Source organism: Peromyscus leucopus, chromosome 6 (assembly GCF_004664715.2).
Source record: "Peromyscus leucopus breed LL Stock chromosome 6, UCI_PerLeu_2.1, whole genome shotgun sequence".
Classification (NCBI taxonomy): Eukaryota; Metazoa; Chordata; class Mammalia; order Rodentia; family Cricetidae; genus Peromyscus; species Peromyscus leucopus.
This window is the reverse complement of record NC_051068.1, coordinates 44,909,818-44,932,305: the sequence shown is the minus strand read 5'-3', so window position 1 is coordinate 44,932,305 and position 22,488 is coordinate 44,909,818. Positions and strand designations below refer to the sequence as shown.

General features: G+C 44.9%; 2 protein-coding genes across 2 annotated transcripts in view; one reads left to right on the top strand and one right to left on the bottom strand.

Annotated features, from left to right (window-relative positions):
* The window catches only part of Rsrc1 (arginine and serine rich coiled-coil 1), a 319,301-nt gene extending 312,117 nt beyond the window's left edge, over nt 1-7,184 (bottom strand). Inside the window, exon 1 of the mRNA XM_028888672.1 lies at nt 7,095-7,184. The gene's annotated coding sequence lies outside the window, so the exon portion shown is untranslated. The remainder of the gene's footprint in view (nt 1-7,094) is intronic.
* A 3,907-nt stretch (nt 7,185-11,091) lies between these two features.
* On the top strand, nt 11,092-21,222 carry Shox2 (short stature homeobox 2). Its single transcript, XM_028888669.2, has 5 exons — nt 11,092-11,648; nt 14,492-14,700; nt 17,066-17,123; nt 17,399-17,487; nt 18,996-21,222. The coding sequence occupies exons 1-5, from the start codon at nt 11,303-11,305 to the stop codon at nt 19,287-19,289; spliced, it is 996 nt and encodes a 331-aa protein (XP_028744502.1). The 5' UTR covers nt 11,092-11,302; the 3' UTR covers nt 19,290-21,222.
* The last annotated feature ends 1,266 nt before the right edge of the window (nt 21,223-22,488 follow it).

Genomic DNA, 22,488 nt, shown 5'->3' with positions numbered 1-22,488 from the left:
CAGGATCAACTAACCTGGGCTCATAGGAACTCAAGGAGACTGAACCAACAACCAGGGAACTTGCATGGGACCGACCTAGGCCCTGCTTGTGGGACTCCTAACAGTGGGAACAGGGGCTATCTCTGACTCTTTTGCAGGCTTTGGAACCCTACTCCTCATTGTGGGTCTCCTTGTCCAGCCTTAATACATGTCAAAGTGCTTAGTCTTACTGCAACTTAATATGCCATGCTTTGTTGATATCCATGGGAGGCCTGCCTTTTTCTGAACAGAAATGGAGGAGGAGAAGATTGAGGGGAAGGGGAAACAGAGAAGGGAGGGGAAACTGCATTCGGTATGTAAAATAAGTAAACAAGTTTTTAAAATAAAAAATTAACAACAAAAAAGATCTCTATAAAAACTGCACTGTCCCCAGTGGACAACATATCTGAAGGTCCCATGAATGAAATGGCAGGTTCCCATCCAATGACCCTGTAACATAGCCCACAGCTGACAAGCTCAACTATAAAGAGTGAACTTTTTCTATAGTCTTTTTCTGTTGACTTTTTAGTGACTACACGACAGAAAAGAGAACCAGCTAGGTAGAGAAAGCCTCTGTCCCGAGACTGCCTGTCTCTGGGACCTTGCCTCAGCACTTCAGCACCTCCCTGGGGCTATGAGGTCCTGCATGCAGCACCCAGGACCACCAAAGTAAATAAGAACCTGAAGGCAGAAAAGGAACACAAAGCAACTCATAGCAAAGTGGGAGCATACAGAGAAAAACAACAACAAAAACTTCCAGAACAAAAACTCATTAATATCTCCAGGTAGGTAATGAAAAGATGGCCCGGCAAGCAATGGGGAAATGCTCTGAGGAGAGAGCTTGGTTTAATAAATGACAGACAAGATAAGGTTGGAAAAGGTCAAACACTCGTAGAAGGTGAAAAGAAAATGAGACAAACATGAAAAAATTGAAAACCATAAAATACAAGTACAGACATCTATCCAGAAAATCCAATATTTAACTGATAAAGGTGCCATTACAAAAGAATAGAAAAGGAAATGAAGAAAATACATGGAAGAATTTCTAAAAATTAAAAAGTATTCATTTCTCCCAAGTACTTGGGATAATGAAGTTTTTTTTAAATAAACATATACTAGGGATAAATAGAGAAAAAAATCAGACACTGGAGATGTTGCCCATTATACAGACAGCCCTTTTGAATCAAACAAAGAAAAATAATACTAATTATCAGGCACCAAGAATACAAAGGAGATGCCAGACAACCTCAAAGAGTCACAAAATAAAATAAAGGAAGGAAAGCATAATAAAATGCACAGGCTTTTCAAATAGCAACACAAGAAACAAAGGAAATTCAACTTCAAATTTTCTGAAAAACTAATTCCAACCTCAAATCTCTTTCTATCTATCTTACCAAATTGGTGGTCTGGTGTGAGATGAGAAAAAAAGACATTTTTAGACATTTAAGTTCTCAAAACTAGATGTCATGCTCATCCTTCTTCAGGAAGTGTCCAAACAGTGTGCTTCACCAGAAGGGAAGCAAGACACAACAAAGACAACAAAATTCAAAATGGGGATAAGAGACAAGAGACACATGAGTGGGCACAATACAGGAAGACCTTGCTGTCCAAGGTATTAAATTCTAGTGTACCAACAGTTCCCCAAAGAGAGCCCAAGGACCCGTCAAGTCAGGAAATTCAAGTGGTAAAATTATTTTCATTATAATATACAAACATTATCTTTTTCAATGTTCTGAATTTTTGCAAGAATCAAAGCAAAAGCAAACTATACTAGGGTCATTGTATTCTTCCCTGGTCCCTCCCCACTCTACACCCCACTAGAGTCTCACTTAATAATGTTCTTGAGAGGGCCAAGAACACTGCACTTGCCTACCTCCTATAAGAGCCAAGGTTCAAGCTGGGCGGTGTTGGCGCAAGCCCTTAGTCCCAGCACTCAGGAGGCAGAGCCAGGAGATCTCTGTGAGTATGAGGCCAGCCTGGGCTACAGAGCAAGTTCCAGGACAGGCACCAAAACTACACAGAGAAACTCTGTCTCGAAAAACGGAAAAGAAAAAAAGACCCAAGGTTCAATCCACAGTACAGTGACAGCACATATGCCACACTCCCAAAAAATACCCTTGGAAAGGAATGAAAGTCATTAAATTTCAATATGCACAATTTCTATCATATAGTGAAAGATGTTGGTTGTCCTAAAAAAAATTGTGCAACTGAACTGCAAGCTGAACTAGCTGACTTTAGTATGAAACATAATTTTTGTTGTAAAACTGCCAATAGATGATCACTTAGGCTTATTTGGCAGCCTTTTTCTCAGAGTGAATGAAGATAGCCTTTTACCTCAAAGAAAATTAACAGTATTTATCACCAGTCATAAAAGTCAGCTCTTAGCCGGCCGGTGGTGGCACACGCCTTTAATCCCAGCATGCAGGAGACAGAGCCAGGTGGATCTCTGTGAGTTCGAGGCCAGCCTGGGCTACCAAGTGAGTTCCAGGAAAGGCACAAAGCTACACAGAGAAACCCTGTCTCGGGGGAAAAAAAAAAAAAAGACAGCTCTTAACTAAAAGATCTGAATTTTAGATCGTTTGTATCTGCCTAGTACTCAGGCTTCTTCTTTTTCTAAGATCAATGACAATATTAATACACATGAATGTTTGATATACAATAAAGGGTGCCAACACTTGAAAGACATATCTAATTCAGTAAACCAGTATTTTCCAATTGCCAAGGCATAATGTCACAAAAATCATCCACAGATTCATTCACAGTGCAAGACAAAAAGATTCTAATGCAATAAAGATAACTAATATAGGAAAAGTTCAGTCACATGGTTTGAAATACCACATTAAAACCAACCTTCAAGAAATTTAAAAACACTTTAACTTCTCAATAAATTGAATACAGAAGTAAATATAATAATACAGTTGTCTTTAAGCAAGCTAGACATCAGATACTTGCAAAACTAGAAAATAATGCTGCTTTCTCAATGTTTTTGCTTTTGAAACTACAGTTATTTTTCATATTAAATTTTGTTACCTTGTTTATTATTATTATTGTTGTTGTTTTGTTTTGTTTTTTCGAGAAGATTTCTCTTCATAGTTTTGGTGCCTGTCCTGGATCTCACTTTGTAGACCAGGCTAGCCTTGAACTCACAGAGATCCGCCTGGCTCTGCCTCCTGAGTGCTGGGATTAAAAGTTTGCACCACCTGGCTTATTTATTATTATTTTAAGTGAATTCGTATACAGTTTACAACTTCGTTTAGATTACTAATAAGGTAAATATTTATAGAGAACACAAATAAAAGCTATGGCTATCCTCAACAATTTGTAAGAGTATAAAAGGATCTTAGAACCAAAAAGTCTTAGAAGATGCCTGCAGGCATCTCCATTCTCTATTCCTGTCCTGTTAATTAATTCCCTAGTTCAGCATAAAGATGAAGAAAAAGAACCATGGACAACCATTTGGCCATGTATCTTTTGGTAACCAAAAATCAGAACATAGCAAATGGGTATAAATTTCTCTTTATTCTAATTACAAATGATGTCACTTGTGAACAGAAAATCAGAGAGAGACTACAAAAAGGTTCTCTCTATAACTGGCAGGTATTCGGTTCTCAATGCACTATTGCATGTTCTTAGCAAAGATGATGGTAAATCTTCATGGTCAACCGAACAGGATCTGGAATCACCATGGAAACACTCTCTAGGTCTAAGAGGGAGTTTCCAGAAAGGTTTGATTGAGAAGGGAAGAGCTGGAATTCGGGGCCAAATCCTGAACTGGAGAAAGTGAGCTAAGCACCAGCATTCACCAGTGACTGTAGACACATGTGCTCAAGCTTCTGCTGCCATGATTTCCCACCATGACGGACTGTCCCTTCAAACTGTGGAGCAAGGCAAGCCATTTCTTCTGTGGTTTGCTTTTGTCCGGCATGTGTCAATGCAAGGAGAAAAGTAACACAGCGTATAATTGAATACTCTTAATCATTCCAGTCACAGCAATCAATTTATACTATACACTTGTAGAAAGGAAGAATTGTTCTAATTAACTCCACTGGTAAGGTGAATGCATGGAAATGCCCCCATCATAAAGACAATGACGAACTGATCAGATTGTTTTTAGCAATGTCACAAAGTAACAAATTTCAACCCATCAGTAATTGTAAAACATAGCAGTTCTTGATTTCCTGTTCTCACTCTAGTTCTTCCTGGTTTCAGCTTCCTGGCTGCAAATCTCACCCAATTACTCCTGCATAACTGAAGCATAACAGGTAATGATCACAAGACAACAATTTAAAATTTTTTATTGTAAAGTTCAGGTAGCTGATTGAAAATATAAGCTCAAGATGTGACCATTTAATAAGAGAACCTAAAGGCACATATCCTTAATAAGGATAAAAGAAGCAGTTACTATGTTTCAGAAAATGGGTAATTAGTTTTAAAAAATAAAGGTTCATGGAGGACATGACAATTTATAAGCACTTTGCCATAGTATTTCATTAAAAATCAAAATATAATCTTTGATCCTGGGCACATGACCCCTCCCACAATAAAAGGTAGAAAAAGTAAAATGGCTGGATGTGATGGCACATGCTTACAATCTCATCACTTGGGCAGTAGAAGCAGGATAGGTTCTAAACCACATAGCAAGTTCAAGGCCAACCTGGGCTGCCAGACACACTGGAAAAAAACAGAACAGAACAGGAAGTAAAAATGCGGTGGGCACTATTTCACATACTATGTAATCTACAAACAAGTAGAGAACCATGCAAAGGAATTAAAAGAATGGAGGTAAACTTCAGATACAACAAGGCAAAATTCAAAAGAAATAAAGAATTCTATCAAAACATCCCTGCTAGGACTGTCACACATATGAACTCACAGAGGCTGTAACATCATTCACAGGACCTACACAGATCCTGCAGTGCTGCACAGGGTCCCAGCACTGAGATGGAGAAGTAGACAGGGACTCCCATCCCCAACCAAGAAGATAGAAAAGTAGTCAGGAGCTCCCACACCCAACCAAGAAGCTAGAAAAGTAGTCAGGAGCTCCCACACCCAACCAAGAAGCTAGAAAAGTAGTCAGGAGCCCCCACACCCAACCAAGAAGCTAGAGAAAGTAGACAGGAGCTCCCACCCCAACCAAGAAGCTAGAAAAGTAGTCAGGAGCTCCTACACCCAACCAAGAAGATAGAAAAGTAGTCAGGAGCTCCCACACCCAACCAAGAAGATAGAAAAGTAGTCAGGAGCTCCCACACCCAACCAAGAAGCTAGAAAAGTAGTCAGGAACTCCCACACCCAACCAAGAAGCTATCTCCAATTGACAACTGCTCCAAAGGAAAATTAGTTTCTCCAAGGGAGTCTCATTGGGTACACAAACCACACTTAAGGGCAGGCCCCATGTACAGCAGCAGATGGCCAACACAAAATAAACACAAAGGTATTCTTGGAGATTTTTTTTTTGTCTCATATTGCTTTGGGTATTTTTTTAACCATATTGGTCTTTTGCTTGTATAATATGGTTTCCAATTTTGAGTTTTTATGAGTATTGTGTGTGAGTGTGTCTCTCTGTGTGTGTATACTTCTCCTGCTCTTTCTTAGTTTCTTTTCCTCTTGTTTTGTTTGTTTGTTCATTTTGTTTTATTCTTGTTTGTCTTTTTATTTGCTTGTTTTCTTAGAGAGAGAAAAGGGAGCATGGAGTTGGGAGGGTGGGGTGGTGGGGAGGATCTGGGAGATGAGGGGAAACCATGATCAGAATATATTGTATGAAAATAACTTTATTCTCAATTTAGACTATGAAATAAGATACTCCTGTTGCAACAACAACAAAATTCTGTAGATTAACATGTCTCTTTAAACTAACAAATCATAGGATTCCCCTACAATGGTCTGACAGTGCAACCAGAAAAAGGTATCTATAAATGCACTACAACAACCCTATGACAAGCAATTCCTATCACAACTCTACATGCTGAATATGTAAAGACTCGGTCAGCAAGGCCAATTAATAGACAAGTGCCAGCTGCCTTTGTCTTTTTCAGCTTCAGACATTTTTAGCCCTCTTATTGAACATACAGTAATAAAATGTTACCACTTAGCAAGAAATCTCCTTTGTCTGCAAAGAAAGTGAATATTCATAAACTCTAAGACTAGAGACAGCTCTCAAAGGATACCTACTTTCCCCACAAGGTTGTACCTGTCACATCTGCTCCAGTCCTTAAAACCTGAAAACTCTACATAGCTCCTTCACTGGGAGCTTTTACATCTAAGTTCAAAGATGACAATTCAAATGCCTTCATATGCCATCATATGACACGTGAATTTACCTAACAATCTACTACTTTGTGGGGACAAACTCGGTTACTGGCGATTCTAGACTTTTTTTTCATAAACATTAAAAAAAAAAATACAACTCAGGAATTACATTAATAATAATCTAAAACCTAGGGCAGGCAACGTGCATTTTAACTTCTCAGAAAAGTAGAGTTCAAGGGTGGCCATCTGGTCACATGACCAAAGGTCCTGCCCTCAAAAAAAATTTTTTTTTTACATAATGCTTAAAGTGATATATTTCAAGACAGGGGGGTCTGTTTGACCTTGTACCATCTCTCATGTCAACAAGTGTTTAGACTGGGGCGGGTGGGGTGGGGTCGGGGGAGAGACTCGAGTGCCCACTAGACGCAGCCTCCCCTCGCTCCAACTACCTGGAGGAGATGAGAGTGAACTAGGCTATGAAGGTAGGACAACGAGGGCACCCAAAAACGGCGATCGAGACCCGGGACCGGAGAAATGGGGGCTACCTCTCCACACCACCTGGAGACGGCAGGCCCAGCCCGAGGCCTGCGGCCGATCACCACCCGCGACCGCCCATTCCCGCGGCGGCCCCCGAGCCCGGAGCCCGGAGCCCGCTGGCCTGGAACCTCCCAGGTGCGAGGCGCATGCGCACGGCTCCGCTCCGGGCGCCGCGGGCCACGGCCCAACCTTGGCCAGGGACGGCGCCAGGCCCCACGCCGCCTCACGCCGAGCAGGGCCTCTCAGCGCCTCCTTCGCGGGCGCCGCCCACAAGCTCTGGACGCTCGCATCACCTGGGTCGACCTTCGGGTTCGCACCTCCGGACGCGGGGGGCCTGGAACCCCCTCTTCAAACCACGGCGCCACCGGCGTCCTCAGAACTTGCTTCAGTTTAAGCTCAGCGCCTTCCTGGTTCCAGCGCCAGGCAGCGTCAGCCGAGCTGCCGAGTGCGTCGATGCAGGCCGCTAGGCCACTAGGAATGCCGAGCGAGTGGATTGTCATGCCGCCAATTTTTTGTTTAATGTTTGTTTCGCGTGTTTGCATAATTGGATTTTCTTGTTTCCCCAAAAGCAATAAAGGTGGGACTATGGGGTGTTACTGCTTTAGTAATCGCCGTTATCGTCACAGATAATCAGTAAACATCTACATCGTGGGAAGTTATGTTTAAGACATCGCGCTGAGCAAAATTGGTTAGTTCCTGTTGAGCGAGGTGGAAATTCGCCCAACAATAATAAATCATGGGAGTGTGTCTGCGTAGAGTCGTGTGTGATTAATTGTAATGATTTATTTGCAAAACTACATTAAAAATCTTTTTTTTTCTGCCATGAAGGTGAAGGCATTCACGTATTGGACACAATTTAGTTCTTTTTATTAAAGTAGCCGTTGGATAGAGGGAAGAAATCTGCCCGATTCGAGAAGTTTCTTCTAGAAGAGAAATCAAATGTGTAGATTTATCAAAAACTTCAACAACCGAAATTAAAGACACGCAGCATTTTCTGTAGCTCATTTCATATTTTCCTTGTATGAAAATTGTTTTTCACTATTTAGTATAAGGAAACAAAGCTAAGGAGATATATAGAATATTAGCGGGAATTCAAGGCGACTGTTGTTAGCTAGATACCAAGGTACAGATTTCCACAGGCATTTGAAATGCAAATCACCTCCAATATAGATCTTTTCCTGGGAAGTAGCTGTACCTTAACTAGCCAGTTCTGAGGGACCATTTTAAAACGTAACTGCAACATTGCATGTTTTTTATAAATAATTCAAGAGCTGGAGGAACTATTGGGATCCTGTTTTGTTGTTGTTGTTGTTGTTTTGTTTTGTTGTCTTTGAGCCTGTATATCATAGACTGTTAGCTGATCTTTAACCTCAGTAATTTTTCTTTTCAAAACTGGTTTTTGAAATGTCTTATCTCAGGAAAAGATTTGCTGTTTAGTGAAACAACATCATACTTCATAGTGTTTATTAATATGATTTCAAAACTTTGAACTTCTTAAAACTGAAACTCTCTAAAAGAGGAACTATTAGGGATGTGGAAAGGGAAGGGGGCAGGATAGAAGAGGCTAATAGAAGAGGCATATTATGTAATACATGAAAAATTCAGAATGAAACCTATCTGTACAATTATACACTAATAAAATTTTAAATTAAACATCTTTTACACAAGTAGGGCTCCATAGCTTCATCTACCATCCCTAAAGTTAAAATGAGTCAAGAAGATGAAATAAAAGGGAAATCTGTTGGATCAAGTTACACAACAGTAATGTCTGAGCCTCCTCTGATTACCTTGAAAGTGGTCATCTTTCCCTCTAGCTCGGAAGATGGCATGTGAGTTTGGGTTGAAGTCATGTGCTTAAAAGGATAAAGAAGTATTTAGAGGGTCTCCTGATGCCTTATCAGGCTTTTAGCAGCCGTTATTTGGGAGGTGTTTGTGAATATATATTTCATGATTCAGTTTGAGAGCTACTGGAACACTGTATCAACTTAGCAGACCCCATTACTGAGCATACTGCTAAATAATCTTTTTACACAGTTTCACAAAAGACTAAAATTTTGGGATTAATCTACTCTCTTTTCGGAATTACAGTGTTACAGATAGTAGACCAATGCTCAATATGACATGGTTCCTAAATTCCTATGACTTAGAAAGTATTAAGTTTTTTAGTTTTGTAGAATAATAAAAGCAAGTGTTGGTGGACTCATTAATACCTAAATGCTATTGCTGTTAATAGTGTAAAGGTAAGCTTTTGTCCTAAAAGCAGAAAAGAAAATGTTTTCAGAAGGAAAGGTAAGGTCAGAGAAAAGGAAAGCAACATTTCTAATCAACGTTATTTTCATCTCCCTTAAATGTGCAGTGTAGTCTGAGGAGTTACATAACGTCTTAAATTACATGTACTTGAAAAACCCTTACAGCCACATTACAATTGTGCTCTCTTTAAAAATGTTTCAGGTTGTTTTGATGGAACTTCTCAAATTATTTGCTAAGTTTGTTGTTCTAGCCAAATAAATAGAAGATATACATATTAATGGTCTGTAATTGCTTTCATTTTACTGGATCCAAGATGACGAAAACATTATCTTTTAACATCAGACAAACCTCATTAATATTCAGCATACTGAAAATGCCCCCAGACCCGCACTTAAAGAGGTATGTTTGTTTACACACTCAAGTAAATGTAACTTTCCATATGTAAATATTCTTTTGTGCGCATAAGCAAGTATTTGCATAGCTAAGCGAGCCCTGGCTTACAGGACACAGACGTGTTCCCCTATATAACAAATAGTTTTCATAAAATGAGCCAAAAATATAATTTTAAGTTATAAATCAGAGAGAACGAAAGTTGTTTTTTCCCCTCCGAAGAGCAAGTCTTTCTCCACAGTCCACGGTGAATAAAAATTAGAAGAGCGACAAATAATGTTGGTAATTTTTTTCCGCAGAACTCAAAAAGAGATAGTCCTTTGTTTTTCAAATTAAGAAATGCTTCCCAGGATGCTAAATAATTGAGGACAGGGTGCAGGGAGTTGTAAGGAAAAAGAGTAAGAATCCTGATCCCTCAGAGAGGAAACGAAATGGAAGTACGCCTGACCCGGCTCTAAGAAAACACCTTAAAACCGGATCTGGCAGGGGAACAACTGTTCAGGAAACAAGTTAAATCGACCGACCCCTTGCAGCGGGAAATGTCTTCACAAGAGTCAGCTCTGACTCCAAGGGGCGAGTAGTAGGGTGAATTACAGGGGCCGGCACTTGGTGAGGCTGGCTGCCGGTCGGAAAGATCCTAAAAGGAGGTGAAGGAGTCCCAGGAGCGGTAGAGAAGCCCCACTCGCTGCAGGCACGTGAAGCCTGGATGCCGGGTTGTGCAGCTGCGGCGGCCTCAAGGAGGAAGGGGTGTGGGGCCGGAATGCTGGAGTGGTTGCTGGGCCTATTAACCGCAGATCGCCCAATGCCGGGCCAGAGACCAGGGGTCATCAATGTGGGGTCCAGCAGTTGGGGTGCCCACCCAGAGCGAGGCTGTAGGGTCGGGTACTCTCCGAAGATACCCACTGACTCGGATGGCAGTGCACTTGTCAGTTTCCTCTTGGCCCCGCCTCCGAGAAGTCTATCCAGATCCCCAGTGTTTTACTAAGTCGTGACACCAACGCAAAATCCACGCTTAATTAAATTAATTAGGGATTCTTGTCAATCCTGGATTAATGGCCAAGAGCATCGGCGGCCGAGGCTATCAGAAAACCCGACCGCCGAGGACCTGCCTCCTCTCCCCGCCCCCTTTGGTCCCCTGCTTGCCCTCCCACTCCAACCGGGTGGACTCCTGCCTGGATCCTCCATCCTCAATATTCACATTCATATTCACATTCATATTCATATATTCTCATTCTCGCTCTCTCTCGCCCTCCCTCTCTCTCCCCTTCTCTCTCTCTCTCTCTCTCTCTCTCTCTCTCTCTCTCTCTCTCTCTCTCTCTCTCTCTCTCTCTCTCTTCCTCACTCCCTCTCCTCCCCACCCCAGGTAGTGGCGCTCCTGCTACCCGCGAAGGGGTTCACTCGGAGTTGCGAGGGGAGGTAATTTACTCAGAACAAGGGGCCGCCTTTAGGAAGTATAAATAGTGAGACTTCAAGAGCTGCGTCGCTATCAGATCTGAACTCTCCGCAGGAAGAATTGTCAAAGATCTTAACATTGAACACGCGCGCTCCGGCAGGGAAGCATCAGTTCCCATTTCCCTCTGGCGGCCCCCGCCCCTTCCCTCCTCCCCCCTGTCCCCCCTCTCCCCCCTCTCTCCTCCTACTCCTTCTCCTCCTCCTCTTACTTCTTTTTCTCCTTCTACTTCTCCTCTTCTTTCTTCTCCTCTTTTTCTTCTTCTTCCTCCTCCTCCCTCTCCTCCCCCACCCCCTGCCCCATTGATGTGTTATTATTGGGGGGGCTGGAGCAGTAAAAAAAGAAGGAGGAAAAAAAGAGCGGGGCTCGGCAGGGAGAGCTTGAGCGCGAGGCTGACCGGCAGCGGCCGCGATGGAAGAACTTACGGCGTTCGTCTCCAAGTCTTTTGACCAGAAAGTGAAGGAGAAGAAGGAGGCCATCACGTACCGGGAGGTGCTGGAGAGCGGGCCGCTGCGTGGGGCCAAGGAACCCGGCTGCCTCGAGCCGGGCCGCGACGACCGCAGCAGCCCGGCAGTCCGGGCGGCCGGCGGAGGCGGCGGCGCGGGAGGAGGCGGAGGCGGAGGCGGAGGAGGCGGAGGAGGTGCTGGAGGAGGAGGAGCAGGCGGAGGAGCTGGAGGAGGGCGCTCTCCCGTCCGGGAGCTGGACATGGGCGCCGCGGAGCGGAGCAGGGAGCCCGGCAGCCCGCGGCTGACGGAGGGTAACGGCCTGTCCCCGACCGCGGTTCCCCTTCCCGCCTTCCCCTGTCCTGCTGGGCGAGAGAGAACCCGGGGCCCAAGCGGGCGGAGGGCGGCAGCTCAGAGGGCCCTGGACCACCGCTTTGCAAGCTACAGGAATAGTGGAGGGGTAGGAGGCCAGACTGCTCAGTCGTGGGTGGGGTCCTCGCGTGGGGGAGGACGTGGGGTTGCGCGCATCTTTCTCAGTTGCTCCGGTTGCACCGAAATGCGTTTTTCGCGAGCTGGAGGATGGGGCCGCGGTGCGGGACAAGGAAGTTTGCGTGGCCCGCTGCAAGAGGGGGTGCGGCAGGAGCTCACCAGGAGGCCAGTTGTGAGGAGCGTGTAGTCCCGAGTTTGCCAGAACCCCTTTCCTAGGCCTAGAGGAGAGAAGGGAAAAAAAGAGAAAGGGAAGAACCACACTAGGTTGCCCCTTCTTTAGAGCCGCCAACAAAACCACTGTAACTCCGCAAAGCCCTAAATCTCTGGATTTGGGGGACCAAACTTCACATTTTCGTTGAGCCATTAAGGTAGAAGGCAGCCAGAGGTCCGGACCAAGCTGGTTTTGTCTCAGTGGAGGCATTGAGGAGACTGTGGGGTGTACGTGGAGTGGGGGTGGGGGTGCGCTTTACATACACAATTTCTTTACTGCCTAGAATCTTGCAATACTTTAGCTGTGTGTGTGTGTGTGGTGTGTGTGTGTGTGTGTGTGTGTGTGTGTGTGTGTGTGTGTTGGTGAGGGTGTCTTTTGGAGCCAGCGGAGTTAGAAAACGGCTTTATCTACACGGTAAAGCGTCTATCAATTCGAAGTTAAAAATTAATTTAGCACTCGGTACTGCGGTAACTGGTGTGCTGCCATATTTTTCCAATTAAGAAAATATGTGGCATGCGTAGAATCACAAATTTAAGCAAGCAATTAACTTGTTTATAACACGGTCTGTTCCTGTTTAGGCCATTAAGTGGAAAGTCGGGGGCGAAAGAGACATTATATTAAGTCTATTAATCAACTTGAAATTTGGACTTGTTTCCCTTTGAAGCCCCTAAACTTTGAGGGGTATCTGCTCAGTGGGTGACAACAGACAAAAGCTTTCCTCTCCCCCTCTGAAGAATATGTGTTTCTGTTTAAATTTTACTACGATGTTAGCGAGAGTATTTTCCTATTGAATTGACCCCCTAATGTTTGCTGTGACCTTATCTACTTCCTTCCTGGAGGAAGGACAAACGTTCACAAATTGGGCAGCAGAAATATAGGCAACAAATAAGATTACGGTGTAGAATGCCAGGCTGGGGCGAGATGTGACGGTTCATCTTCTCCCAGATCCGGGACCATGTCCTCCTTAATTTAGAAAGTGACAGGGTAACTATAAAAGGCCCCAGAGTAACCCCTCAGGGTTCACAGCTCAGGGACTCGGGTTAGATAGTCCACCAACCGCAAGCTCTGAAAGCCTTCATGAGCCAGTTCCTGGGGTTGTTGACTTCCAAGCTGCTCAGAGCAAGCAAGCGTTAATTTCTTTGTAGCTTGGCTCTTTCCAGACAGGATTTTCCTTTTTCCATGTTGATCTGGATCCTGGGTTGGGAGGAATCGCAAACAGCCTCTACTATCTAAACTTAGCTTTGACACTGGACACCCATCTCCAAATCAGGCACAGAGGATGAAGGTTAGGCGGACCTTATATTGATATGGGCCTGACTTTGGCACTCCTCATCATTGCCCTTTGGCATAATTGTATATCATCCCTTCTATGGCTCTGTTTGCTCAAACTGGCAGAGCTCCGGTCTTTTACGTGGAAGGAAAGAAGGCAAAGTAGCAACGGATGTGTGCAAAAAATGCATATTTTATTAAACATCCGAGCTGCTGGGTGCATGAAAAGGTTTTTAACAGCCAATAGAAACCGAGGAATGTTCTTGAACCTGTTGATCTCAGTGGGTTTAAGCCTTTAGGGTCCAGCCTTGGTTTCCACCGGGAGGGAGAAGGAGAGAGCAGAGATGCTGCGGTGGGTTTTGCTGACCACCAGAGTCTGTCTGGTTTGCCGCCTCTACCCTTCTGGCCCAGCGTGGGCGGCCAGTCGTCCAGGCCGCCAACATGGCGTGGTTGCCTGTGCCAGTTCGACCCGGCAGGGAGTACCGGGGCTGTCTAGCTGCCGATGGAACCATCCGTAGGGGGCTGGTCCGAGCCCTTGGGCGCTTGGGGACGGGGCTTTCTGCACCTCGCAGTACCAGTGTCTCCTTTTCCCGCTGCGACCTTCAGCGAGCCCAGTTGTTCCTAAATTAGACCAGCAAGTTTGCGGGAGGCAAAGGGCCAGAGGCAGCAGAGGCTGGCGGGACAGCAGAACTGCCCGCTGGGATGGCTGGCGTGCGGGGCCATCGCGTGGCCTTGCCGCGCCCTTTAACCGAGACCGCGCTCTGCGAGAGGCCGGCGCGGCGCTTTTGATTTCCGTGAGTGCGTGGGGCAGCGAGTGCCAGAGGGTCAGGAATGCGTTTGGTGTTGGCAGAACAAGGGAAGGGCGCAGGTAGTGAGAGAGTGAGCTGAGACCTCAGTTGAGTTGGGTGGCTGCATGCCTACCTGATATCCCCAGGCAGCCGTACAGAGGAGACTTTGCGGGTCTCAGGGACCCCTATCCTCTCGCCGGATCTTCGTGGGGATTCCCCCCTCCCCAGGGGTTAGGAGTCTCTAGCCTTCCTTTGGACAAATCTGGTAATGGGCTTGTCTTGCTGTTTTTTTTTTGTCCGTGTGTGTGTGTGTGTGTGTGTGTGTGTGTGTGTGTGTGTGTGTGTGTGTGATGGTGCGTGTCCCGACGCACGTGTGGTCCTTCCGTGGTGCCCTCTCCAGTGTCCCCCGAATTGAAGGATCGCAAAGAGGATGCTAAAGGGATGGAGGACGAAGGCCAGACCAAAATCAAGCAGCGGCGAAGTCGAACCAATTTTACCCTGGAACAACTCAACGAGCTGGAGAGGCTTTTCGATGAGACCCACTATCCTGACGCTTTCATGCGCGAGGAACTGAGCCAGCGACTGGGGCTATCTGAGGCCCGAGTACAGGTACCCCACTGCGAGGAGGTGGAGGCTGGGCCCTGAGAGTTGGAGTCTGGTACCTATGTTTGCAGGCAGCTTAGGGAGACACAAGGAGGCTGCTGCTGCAGGTGTCTGGTGTGAGATGGGAAAGGGAGAGATATCTTCCCTAGATGTCTTATTTTCTAAAATGGATTTTGATCCCGTAGCCCCTTTCACCCCTAAGCCAACATATGTTCGCTGAAGAAGAAAGCTGCACTGGGCTTGCTCCCAGAGTTTCTATTAACCACACCCCCCTTGCCTCGTGCTGTCTTTAATGTGGTTTAATCCTAATGGGCCTACTTTTATAAGCCTTAAAAAAAAAAAAAATCCCACAGAAAACGTTTTATCTCTGAAGCCTTAAAAGTTACAACGAGTATTTTGCTTTTCTGGAGTTGGGTTTCGTTGAGGGTCGTGGGTTTGTCAAACGGATATACCAATTAGGTTTATAGATGTGCGGACTATAAAGAAAATTAGCATCTGTTAAGTGCAAAAATTTACAGTGTCTGTTAGCGGGTCGATCTTGAACCGAGTGTGAAACAGAGGACACAGGATGTATTTGGGCACCCTTTGTTCCTTCACTTAGCCAAAGCAAAGGACCTGAACCCACGAAAACTCCATTTTAAAACAATGTACACATCTTATTATTGATGTTTGCAAAGCCTAACTAACCTTCAGAAAGTGCCATGTCACATGTACTGCAGCTTTTTTCATTATTGGTTGTTTAGGTGAATGTAAAACCAAAAAGTAGGGTTAAGGCTAATCTAAAGGGGGAATTATAAACACACATACATATCCTTCCAGCTTTATGGGGAACAAATTTAAACGTTTCAGATTGTATTTCCGCTCAAATAATAAAATTGGGAGAAAATGATGGTCATTATTTGTTTGAACACATGGAGCAGTTTTAGCCTAGAACATCTGCAGCTGTTACAAAGTATCGCTGTAACAGATACTCCCTGGGTCTCTGGGCGGAGAGACCACCATCTGTAAGGAACTATGCACAATTCTTAAGGGGCTTCCCCGCATCTTGTAATAGGATCAGGGGGAAAAAACAGAGCAGTAACGTGAACAGAGAAAAAAATAATAATAGGCCTCCTTGGTCATCACGACGTCAATCGCAGAGCCTCCCTTTTTAAGCCTGTTCTGCTTTGCAGCCTGCGCTGAGCTCTCTAGAGACTCCGCAACCCCTTAAAACCCTGATAATTATTGCAGCCATGAGTAATAGTATCTCCATTCCAACCCTTCTAGGGGAAAAAAAAGAGTCAAGAAGCCCCAGGCCATGTGAGTCACACAAAGGATGCCACCCTGGCATGAAATCCACCCTTCTATTATACTCAATATCAGGAGAATTTTTGAAGATTTACATTGACTGTGGCACTTGATTTCAAAAACTTAACAGAAAGGGCTCTGAAGCAATATTTTCCTTTCATGTTTTTTTTAAAACGTTAATTTGTGAATCAATCAATATGCTGTATTATTATTGGAACTGGAGTATTAAAAAGCAAGCCTTATTTGAATTTTAAAAAATATGTCACACCGACTTGAAAAGTTGGCAAGTTATTTAAGAACATCATATCCAGTATCTGAGGATTACTCGATTCGTACCCCACCTCTCCTTTTTGTGGGACACTCTTTTTTTTTTAAAAATGAAGTTTACTGCTGCTCTTTTTTTCACTCATACTTTCATTTAAGTTACAGGAGCTATTTTCTGGAATCTTTCCTACTGTCCTAACTGCAGGCAGTGGCTTTTTCTATAGAAGCAAATTAGATTATCATGATAATGGCACAATTATTCTGCCACTGTGTTACACTCTGCTGCACAGAGGGACAGAGAAATTCTAAACTTCTTTGTAGTAAGGCTTTTATGACACTAATTACCCGCCCCCCATATCCCTCTCCCCACCAAAATAAGAGTCATTATTTGCTTTACTGTTTGGTTTTTCTTCAAGATGAAGCTAATTAATATTACAGGCTATTACTGAGTCCATTCTTCTTGGGTCTTAACTGGGTAAACATTTAAACCCATTATCACGTTGTGTCAGGTACCAGGGAGTGTTTTAGGCCCCTGGGACTCTGTAATGTGGAAAGATGAAACCGGAACTAATAGTAATTTATCAAGGAACAATTTATCTTACAAAGAGTCTAGGAAATCTTTCTATTTTGTACTTGATTTACATTTCTCATTTTGGAAATTGAGGCTGTTTTGTATAATTTAACACTTGCTTTTCATATCCCAAGAGTGGCCTAAACACTACTTTTTTTTTTCCATTGCACTACTATAATTTAAGATGTTAAGATGTTTTGAATCATCAAGTTTTATGTGTTTTTTCCCCCTCTCTTTCTCAATTTGTAGGTTTGGTTTCAAAATCGAAGAGCTAAGTGTAGAAAACAGGAGAATCAACTTCATAAAGGTATGTCTTATAATTCATTTTATTATTAAGTAAAAGTTGGGAGTGGAGGGATATTGCTCTAACAAAGACAAAAAACTTAAGGATGATGATAGTACTTGATTTAAGAAAAATTTCTGGACAGTGAACTTATTTTAATTATAGCAGCAATTTAGAAAAACTGACAGTCCAGTTCTATTAGAATCAGTTCTATCTTGCTACCACTTGGCACCTTGGAAATTTGACAAGAAATGTTTGCCTCACATCTTGTGTTAACCCCCCCCCCTTTTTTTTTATAGGTGTCCTTATAGGGGCCGCTAGCCAGTTTGAAGCTTGTAGAGTTGCACCCTATGTCAACGTAGGTGCTTTAAGGATGCCATTCCAGCAGGCAAGTACAACCTAGCTTCAAGCTGTTAGTAAATGCAAAAAGGCCTGGATGTTTGCTTGGACTGTTGAACAGACCCTGTCTCTGAGCCTCACCATCCATTCAGTTGCAGAAGCGATTTCAAGACTATATAGTGGCCCCACTCTCCTTTAAAAACCTATACAGTGACATGGTCTCGAATCCCCAGTCCTCTCTGCTTTCATAGGAGCCCCCGAAGGAGCCTGAAGGCAGTAGCCTGTCCTTTAAAAAATGCATTTAAGATTGCACTTGGGGAGAGGAAGGAACAGCCTTTGATTAGGATTTTGTCAAATCAAATACGGAGGCCGCTCCAAAGGTGTTTCAAAAGCAATCCTCTAAATATTCTTTCTAGGTATTTTCTACCCCCAGTCACATTAAATGTCTCTGGCTGAAGAAAAATAAATGCAGCTATTCCCAACTTAGACTTATTTTCAAAAGGCTGTCCTTACACACACAAAAAGGCTTCCTCTCTGATAGAGAGGGAAGACTTGGTCTTCCCAGGGCTGGCTGCCCTACCTCAGCTATCCCTTTCTGAGCTATTAGAAGAAAAAAAAAGACCCTTTAGAACAACTTTTTAAAAGGAGAGCCCGCAGCAATGATTTAATCCTGGGAAATCCCAGTGTTCTGAACTCTCCGCTCTCTAAGCCCGAGGGCAAAATCCTTTCCTAGCCACTGTCTGACCTTGCCCATCTTCAGCAGGCATCCCTCCTCACCAAGGCTGTAATATCATAGAGGAGCCCCCAGTCACCAGTATCCTCGACTGGGGAGACTCCAGGTGACACTCACCTGAGAATTAGAGTTAGAGAGACCTGAGTTTCCCCACCTCGCAACAAGACACTTGGATCCTGATGGGAAGGCGTTTGAAATGAGGATAGTTGGAGAGAGAGGGGCAGAACTTACTAGGAAACTGGCCCTACCAAGAAGGTAGAGATTCAGGCCAGCAGAATCAGCTGGTATTTAGGAACTTAGACTAAGTCCCAGACTAGAACTGCTGACTTAGGGTCGGCATTGAAACAAGATCCTCAGGTAATTCTTATGGCAGGAAAAGTTAAGACCCGCAGATGCAATAGCTTCCCTAAGTGACAAGAAAAAGTTAAGTATTTTATTTTAGTGGTGTGTCCAAGGTGTCTGTGACAGAGACAGGAGAGAAGGGTAACAGTCCTTAAAGCCAGCCTTTCCAAGATATTACTATGTTGAGGTGGGTGATGCATGGGGACTATATCAAGGTCCATTCACCCACTCAGTTCCCGAAGGGGCCATAACATTCCTGCAGACAGAGATGAGGAAATCTAGCAAACATGCTCATAATGATCTGGGGGTAGGGATGGGGCACTAGAGTATTAATGTGATGCCCCAGATTTAGCAAAAAACCTATAATGTCCTTCTCCAAACAGATGTTTAGCAAATTGTAGCTTCCCTGTCGCGCACCCCAATTCTCCCATAGCCAAGCTGGACGCCGTTAATGTTCTGTTTCTATTCTGTTGTCACCCTAGGATAGTCATTGCAACGTGACGCCCTTGTCCTTTCAGGTTCAGGCGCAGCTGCAGCTGGACAGCGCCGTGGCGCACGCGCACCACCACCTGCATCCGCACCTGGCCGCGCACGCGCCTTACATGATGTTCCCGGCACCGCCCTTCGGACTGCCGCTGGCCACGCTGGCCGCGGACTCGGCCTCCGCCGCCTCGGTGGTGGCTGCCGCCGCCGCCGCCAAGACCACCAGCAAGAACTCCAGCATCGCAGATCTCAGACTGAAAGCTAAAAAGCACGCGGCCGCCCTGGGTCTGTGACGCCGGCGCCAGCGCCACGGTCGGTGGAGCCTCCCGAGCGGCGCGACCCTGCACGCCCTCCGCGACCGGCTGCTTCTCCCGCACCCGCTTCGGACCGCCTAGGCCCGCCCCTTCCCCGCTGACTGCCTCCCGTTTCTTTCTGCACCCTGGATTCCCAGGGCCGGACTCTGCGCTGGACCCGGGATCCCACGAGGGCCACCAGCCCACGGGCTCCAGCCCATCGGCCCTCGGGACTCCAGCCCATCCGCCCTCGGGACTAAAATTCGGCTTTGTAGGAGCGGGTTTGGCCAAGTCTGGATGGAGACTGGACAAAGGAGTGTGGGAATAGTGAGAAGTGGATAGCGGCAAGACAGCGGCGATGGACTCCTACATAGAAATAAAAATCTTGCTACCAACAAATAAGCAAAAGCAAATAGAGAACAAACTAGAAAGAAAAGGAAAGAGGGAGCTTGTTTCTTATTACTATTTGGCTGGAATTAGAACGACGAAGCAAAACAAGTCTAAAAATTATTTTGTACATAAAAATACGGGAAAAAATAACCTGGATGAATCTTGAGAGAAAAGGGGGAGAGGTTTACCAACTAAAATGTATGTTTTTTTTTTTTTAAATGGGCCAAGGAAGCAAAACAGAAGGAAGAGGTATACTTATTTAAAAAAAAAATTAAGATGAAAAAAAAATGCGCAGCTGGGAAGTTCACAGGTTTTGAAGCTGACCTTTTTCTGCGAAGTTCACTTTAATACGAGACATTTGACAAGAGAGGCGGGCCTCCTTTTACGTTGAATCAGATGCTTTCAGTTTAAAAACACCATGTATGGAAGAGCAAGAAGTGGGAAGACCTTGTGAAAACGAGGAGGAAAAAAAAAGGAACGTTAATACAAAAAAAAAAGTGATACCACAGACAATGATTCCTCTGAAAAATTATTACGGCAGAACTGTCCAGACTGCTGACAGTAAATTCTGGTTTGCATGTTACTTGTATTCCATTGATGGTGTCCCCTCCCCTCCCCACACTCATGTGCACTCACTACACTTTCATTCACAGTATGAAAAGCGTCTGGATGTGAATCCATATATAAATTGTCCGGCCTTTGATCCCAAGGGGCAAAGGAAAAAATGTCGGAAGGGAGTAAAATACACTCTTGAGTCTTCCAAGAAGATAGAGGCCGTTAGAAAAATACGGGGAAAGGAAAAAGAGCAAAGGAAGCCATGAAGGTATACAGCCGTGCATCGAGCGAGATAGACGCTTCATCTGTTCCCTCCCTTTTCGTGAATTCCCCTTGCTGGTTTCTTGAAGTCCTGTTTGAGGATAATGCTTTATTTCCCCCCTCTCTATCCCGTCAAATTCACCTTAAACGACGCCCAGCTAGGTACAGACACTAGGTTTGTGTATAATATGTTGATAAACACGAACAAAGTTTATTTTGGCTATAATGTGTGAACTAATGGTTGACTTTCAACATTTGCATTTTATCTCACAAAGGTGTATTCATTCAAGTAATCTTTTTATTTGTTTCAATTCATGTAGCTATTTAAACAGGGACACCTTGGACTAAGCAACCTGTAGTCCAAAATTCTCTGGCAAGCCTGCTTAGGGCTTTCCCCCCCTTTTAATTTACATGAAAGAGGAAAAGCTCTTCTTACTGAACTTCGGTATGCGTTTGAGCTTTGTAACTATTTGTTCTCCATGAAAACAAAATTATTTATATTTGCCATATTTTTTCTAGTGTATTAAGTTATTTTAAACAAAAGATGCTGTTATGACGTGTTGTCAGTACAAAATGTTTCGGCTCCACTTCTGTTAAACCATTTAAATAAGTGCCAAGTTATTAACCGAAGACACTTTGCGATCAACTGAATGAAAATAGTATTGTTTCATTTGATGGGGTTCGCGTCATCTTTGTTCTTGTTACCATTAAAATATCCGGGATACTCTTCCTTCTTCCTTTTTGATGATATACTCGTATTCGTATGCCCCCCCCCACATAGGTTAAAAAGCGCTTCCTTTTGCTCTTAAGTGACGTAACCAGGGGACCCTGAGAAGGGTGGCCCTGTGGACCCTTAGCACTGAGCGCAATTCCTTTCACCTCACATCAAATACCTTCTGTGGATATCAGCTTATGCTAAATCAACAAAAAAACAGATTAGGAAAACAACAAAAATGGAATCCCCTGCCCAAGACGTTTCTCCTTCTTCTCTTTGCTATACTTTTACCTTTAAAGTTTGTTTGGGTCATTTTGGGAGAAAGAAGAGGGGTCACACAACTGCCCTGGGTTTGTTATATATGGCATTATCAGCATCGATCCCAGGTCGCCTAACTTCCTGGAGCTGCTGGGTTGGAAGTAGACGCAGAGCAGGAGCGAGTCCGAGAAGCACGGGGAACAAAGCAACACCCCCACTCCCGCCTCCAGTCCTGTTTGGCATCAGTCGCCCTCTTCCAAACTCGCCGTGAGCTTGAAGATAGGCTCCTGCCCTGACTCTGTGTGTGTGTGTGTGTGTGTGTGTGTGTGTGTGTGTGTGTGTGTGTGTGTGTGTGTGTGTGTGCGCGCGCGCGCGTGCGCGCGCGCGCGCTCAGGATGAAGAAAGACCTGGAGACCCAGACCCAGCCAGGCCTGAGTCGGGAATGCCCATTCTTGTACCCGCCCTGCCCCTTGGAGAGGAGCCCTCTGCGGAGGTCGCAGATGTCCTAGCATCCCCCAGTGTCACGAGTTGGCAGATAGCAGTGACCCCCTACGGAGCCCGCATGATGCTCTGCTTTCCTCCGGGACTCAGCTCTCCTTTGAAGCTGATCCACAGACTAGATGTGGCGAGAGAGGTTGGTCTGTTCCTCAGCTACCAGAGGATGCTGAGCAGGAGCTGGCCTTGTACTCCCTACTCAGCTCTACAGTTCTCCTAGTTAGTGAAGGTCGCGCAGTTGGCCACAGCGTCGTCCTCTCTTGGCGACCTCAGAGAGGTCCAGGGGCTCCAGCCTGGCCTGGTTCCGAACCCTCAGGCTCCAAGTGACAATCCTAACCTGGGGTCAAAGGCGGTATCCACCACTCTCATGACCCCCAAGGGAACATGGAGGTCAACAAGGCAAACGGGGGTTATGGGAGCCTCGTTGGACCCTGTGCCCAGTGTAGCTCTTCAGGGCATCCTAGGCTAAGTTCCAGGTCAAGGGCTGTGGCATATCCCTGCCAGCTGGGCACTGGGTACCATCCG

Excerpts from the sequence above, each read along its gene's own strand:
- Shox2 (XM_028888669.2), top strand. The coding sequence starts at position 11,303 with ATGGAAGAACTTACGGCGTTCGTCTCCAAGTCTTTTGACCAGAAAGTG. Across the intron at positions 11,649-14,491 it reads CAGCCCGCGGCTGACGGAGG|TGTCCCCCGAATTGAAGGAT; the intron begins GTAACGGCCTGT and ends TGCCCTCTCCAG. Across the intron at positions 14,701-17,065 it reads TATCTGAGGCCCGAGTACAG|GTTTGGTTTCAAAATCGAAG; the intron begins GTACCCCACTGC and ends CTCAATTTGTAG.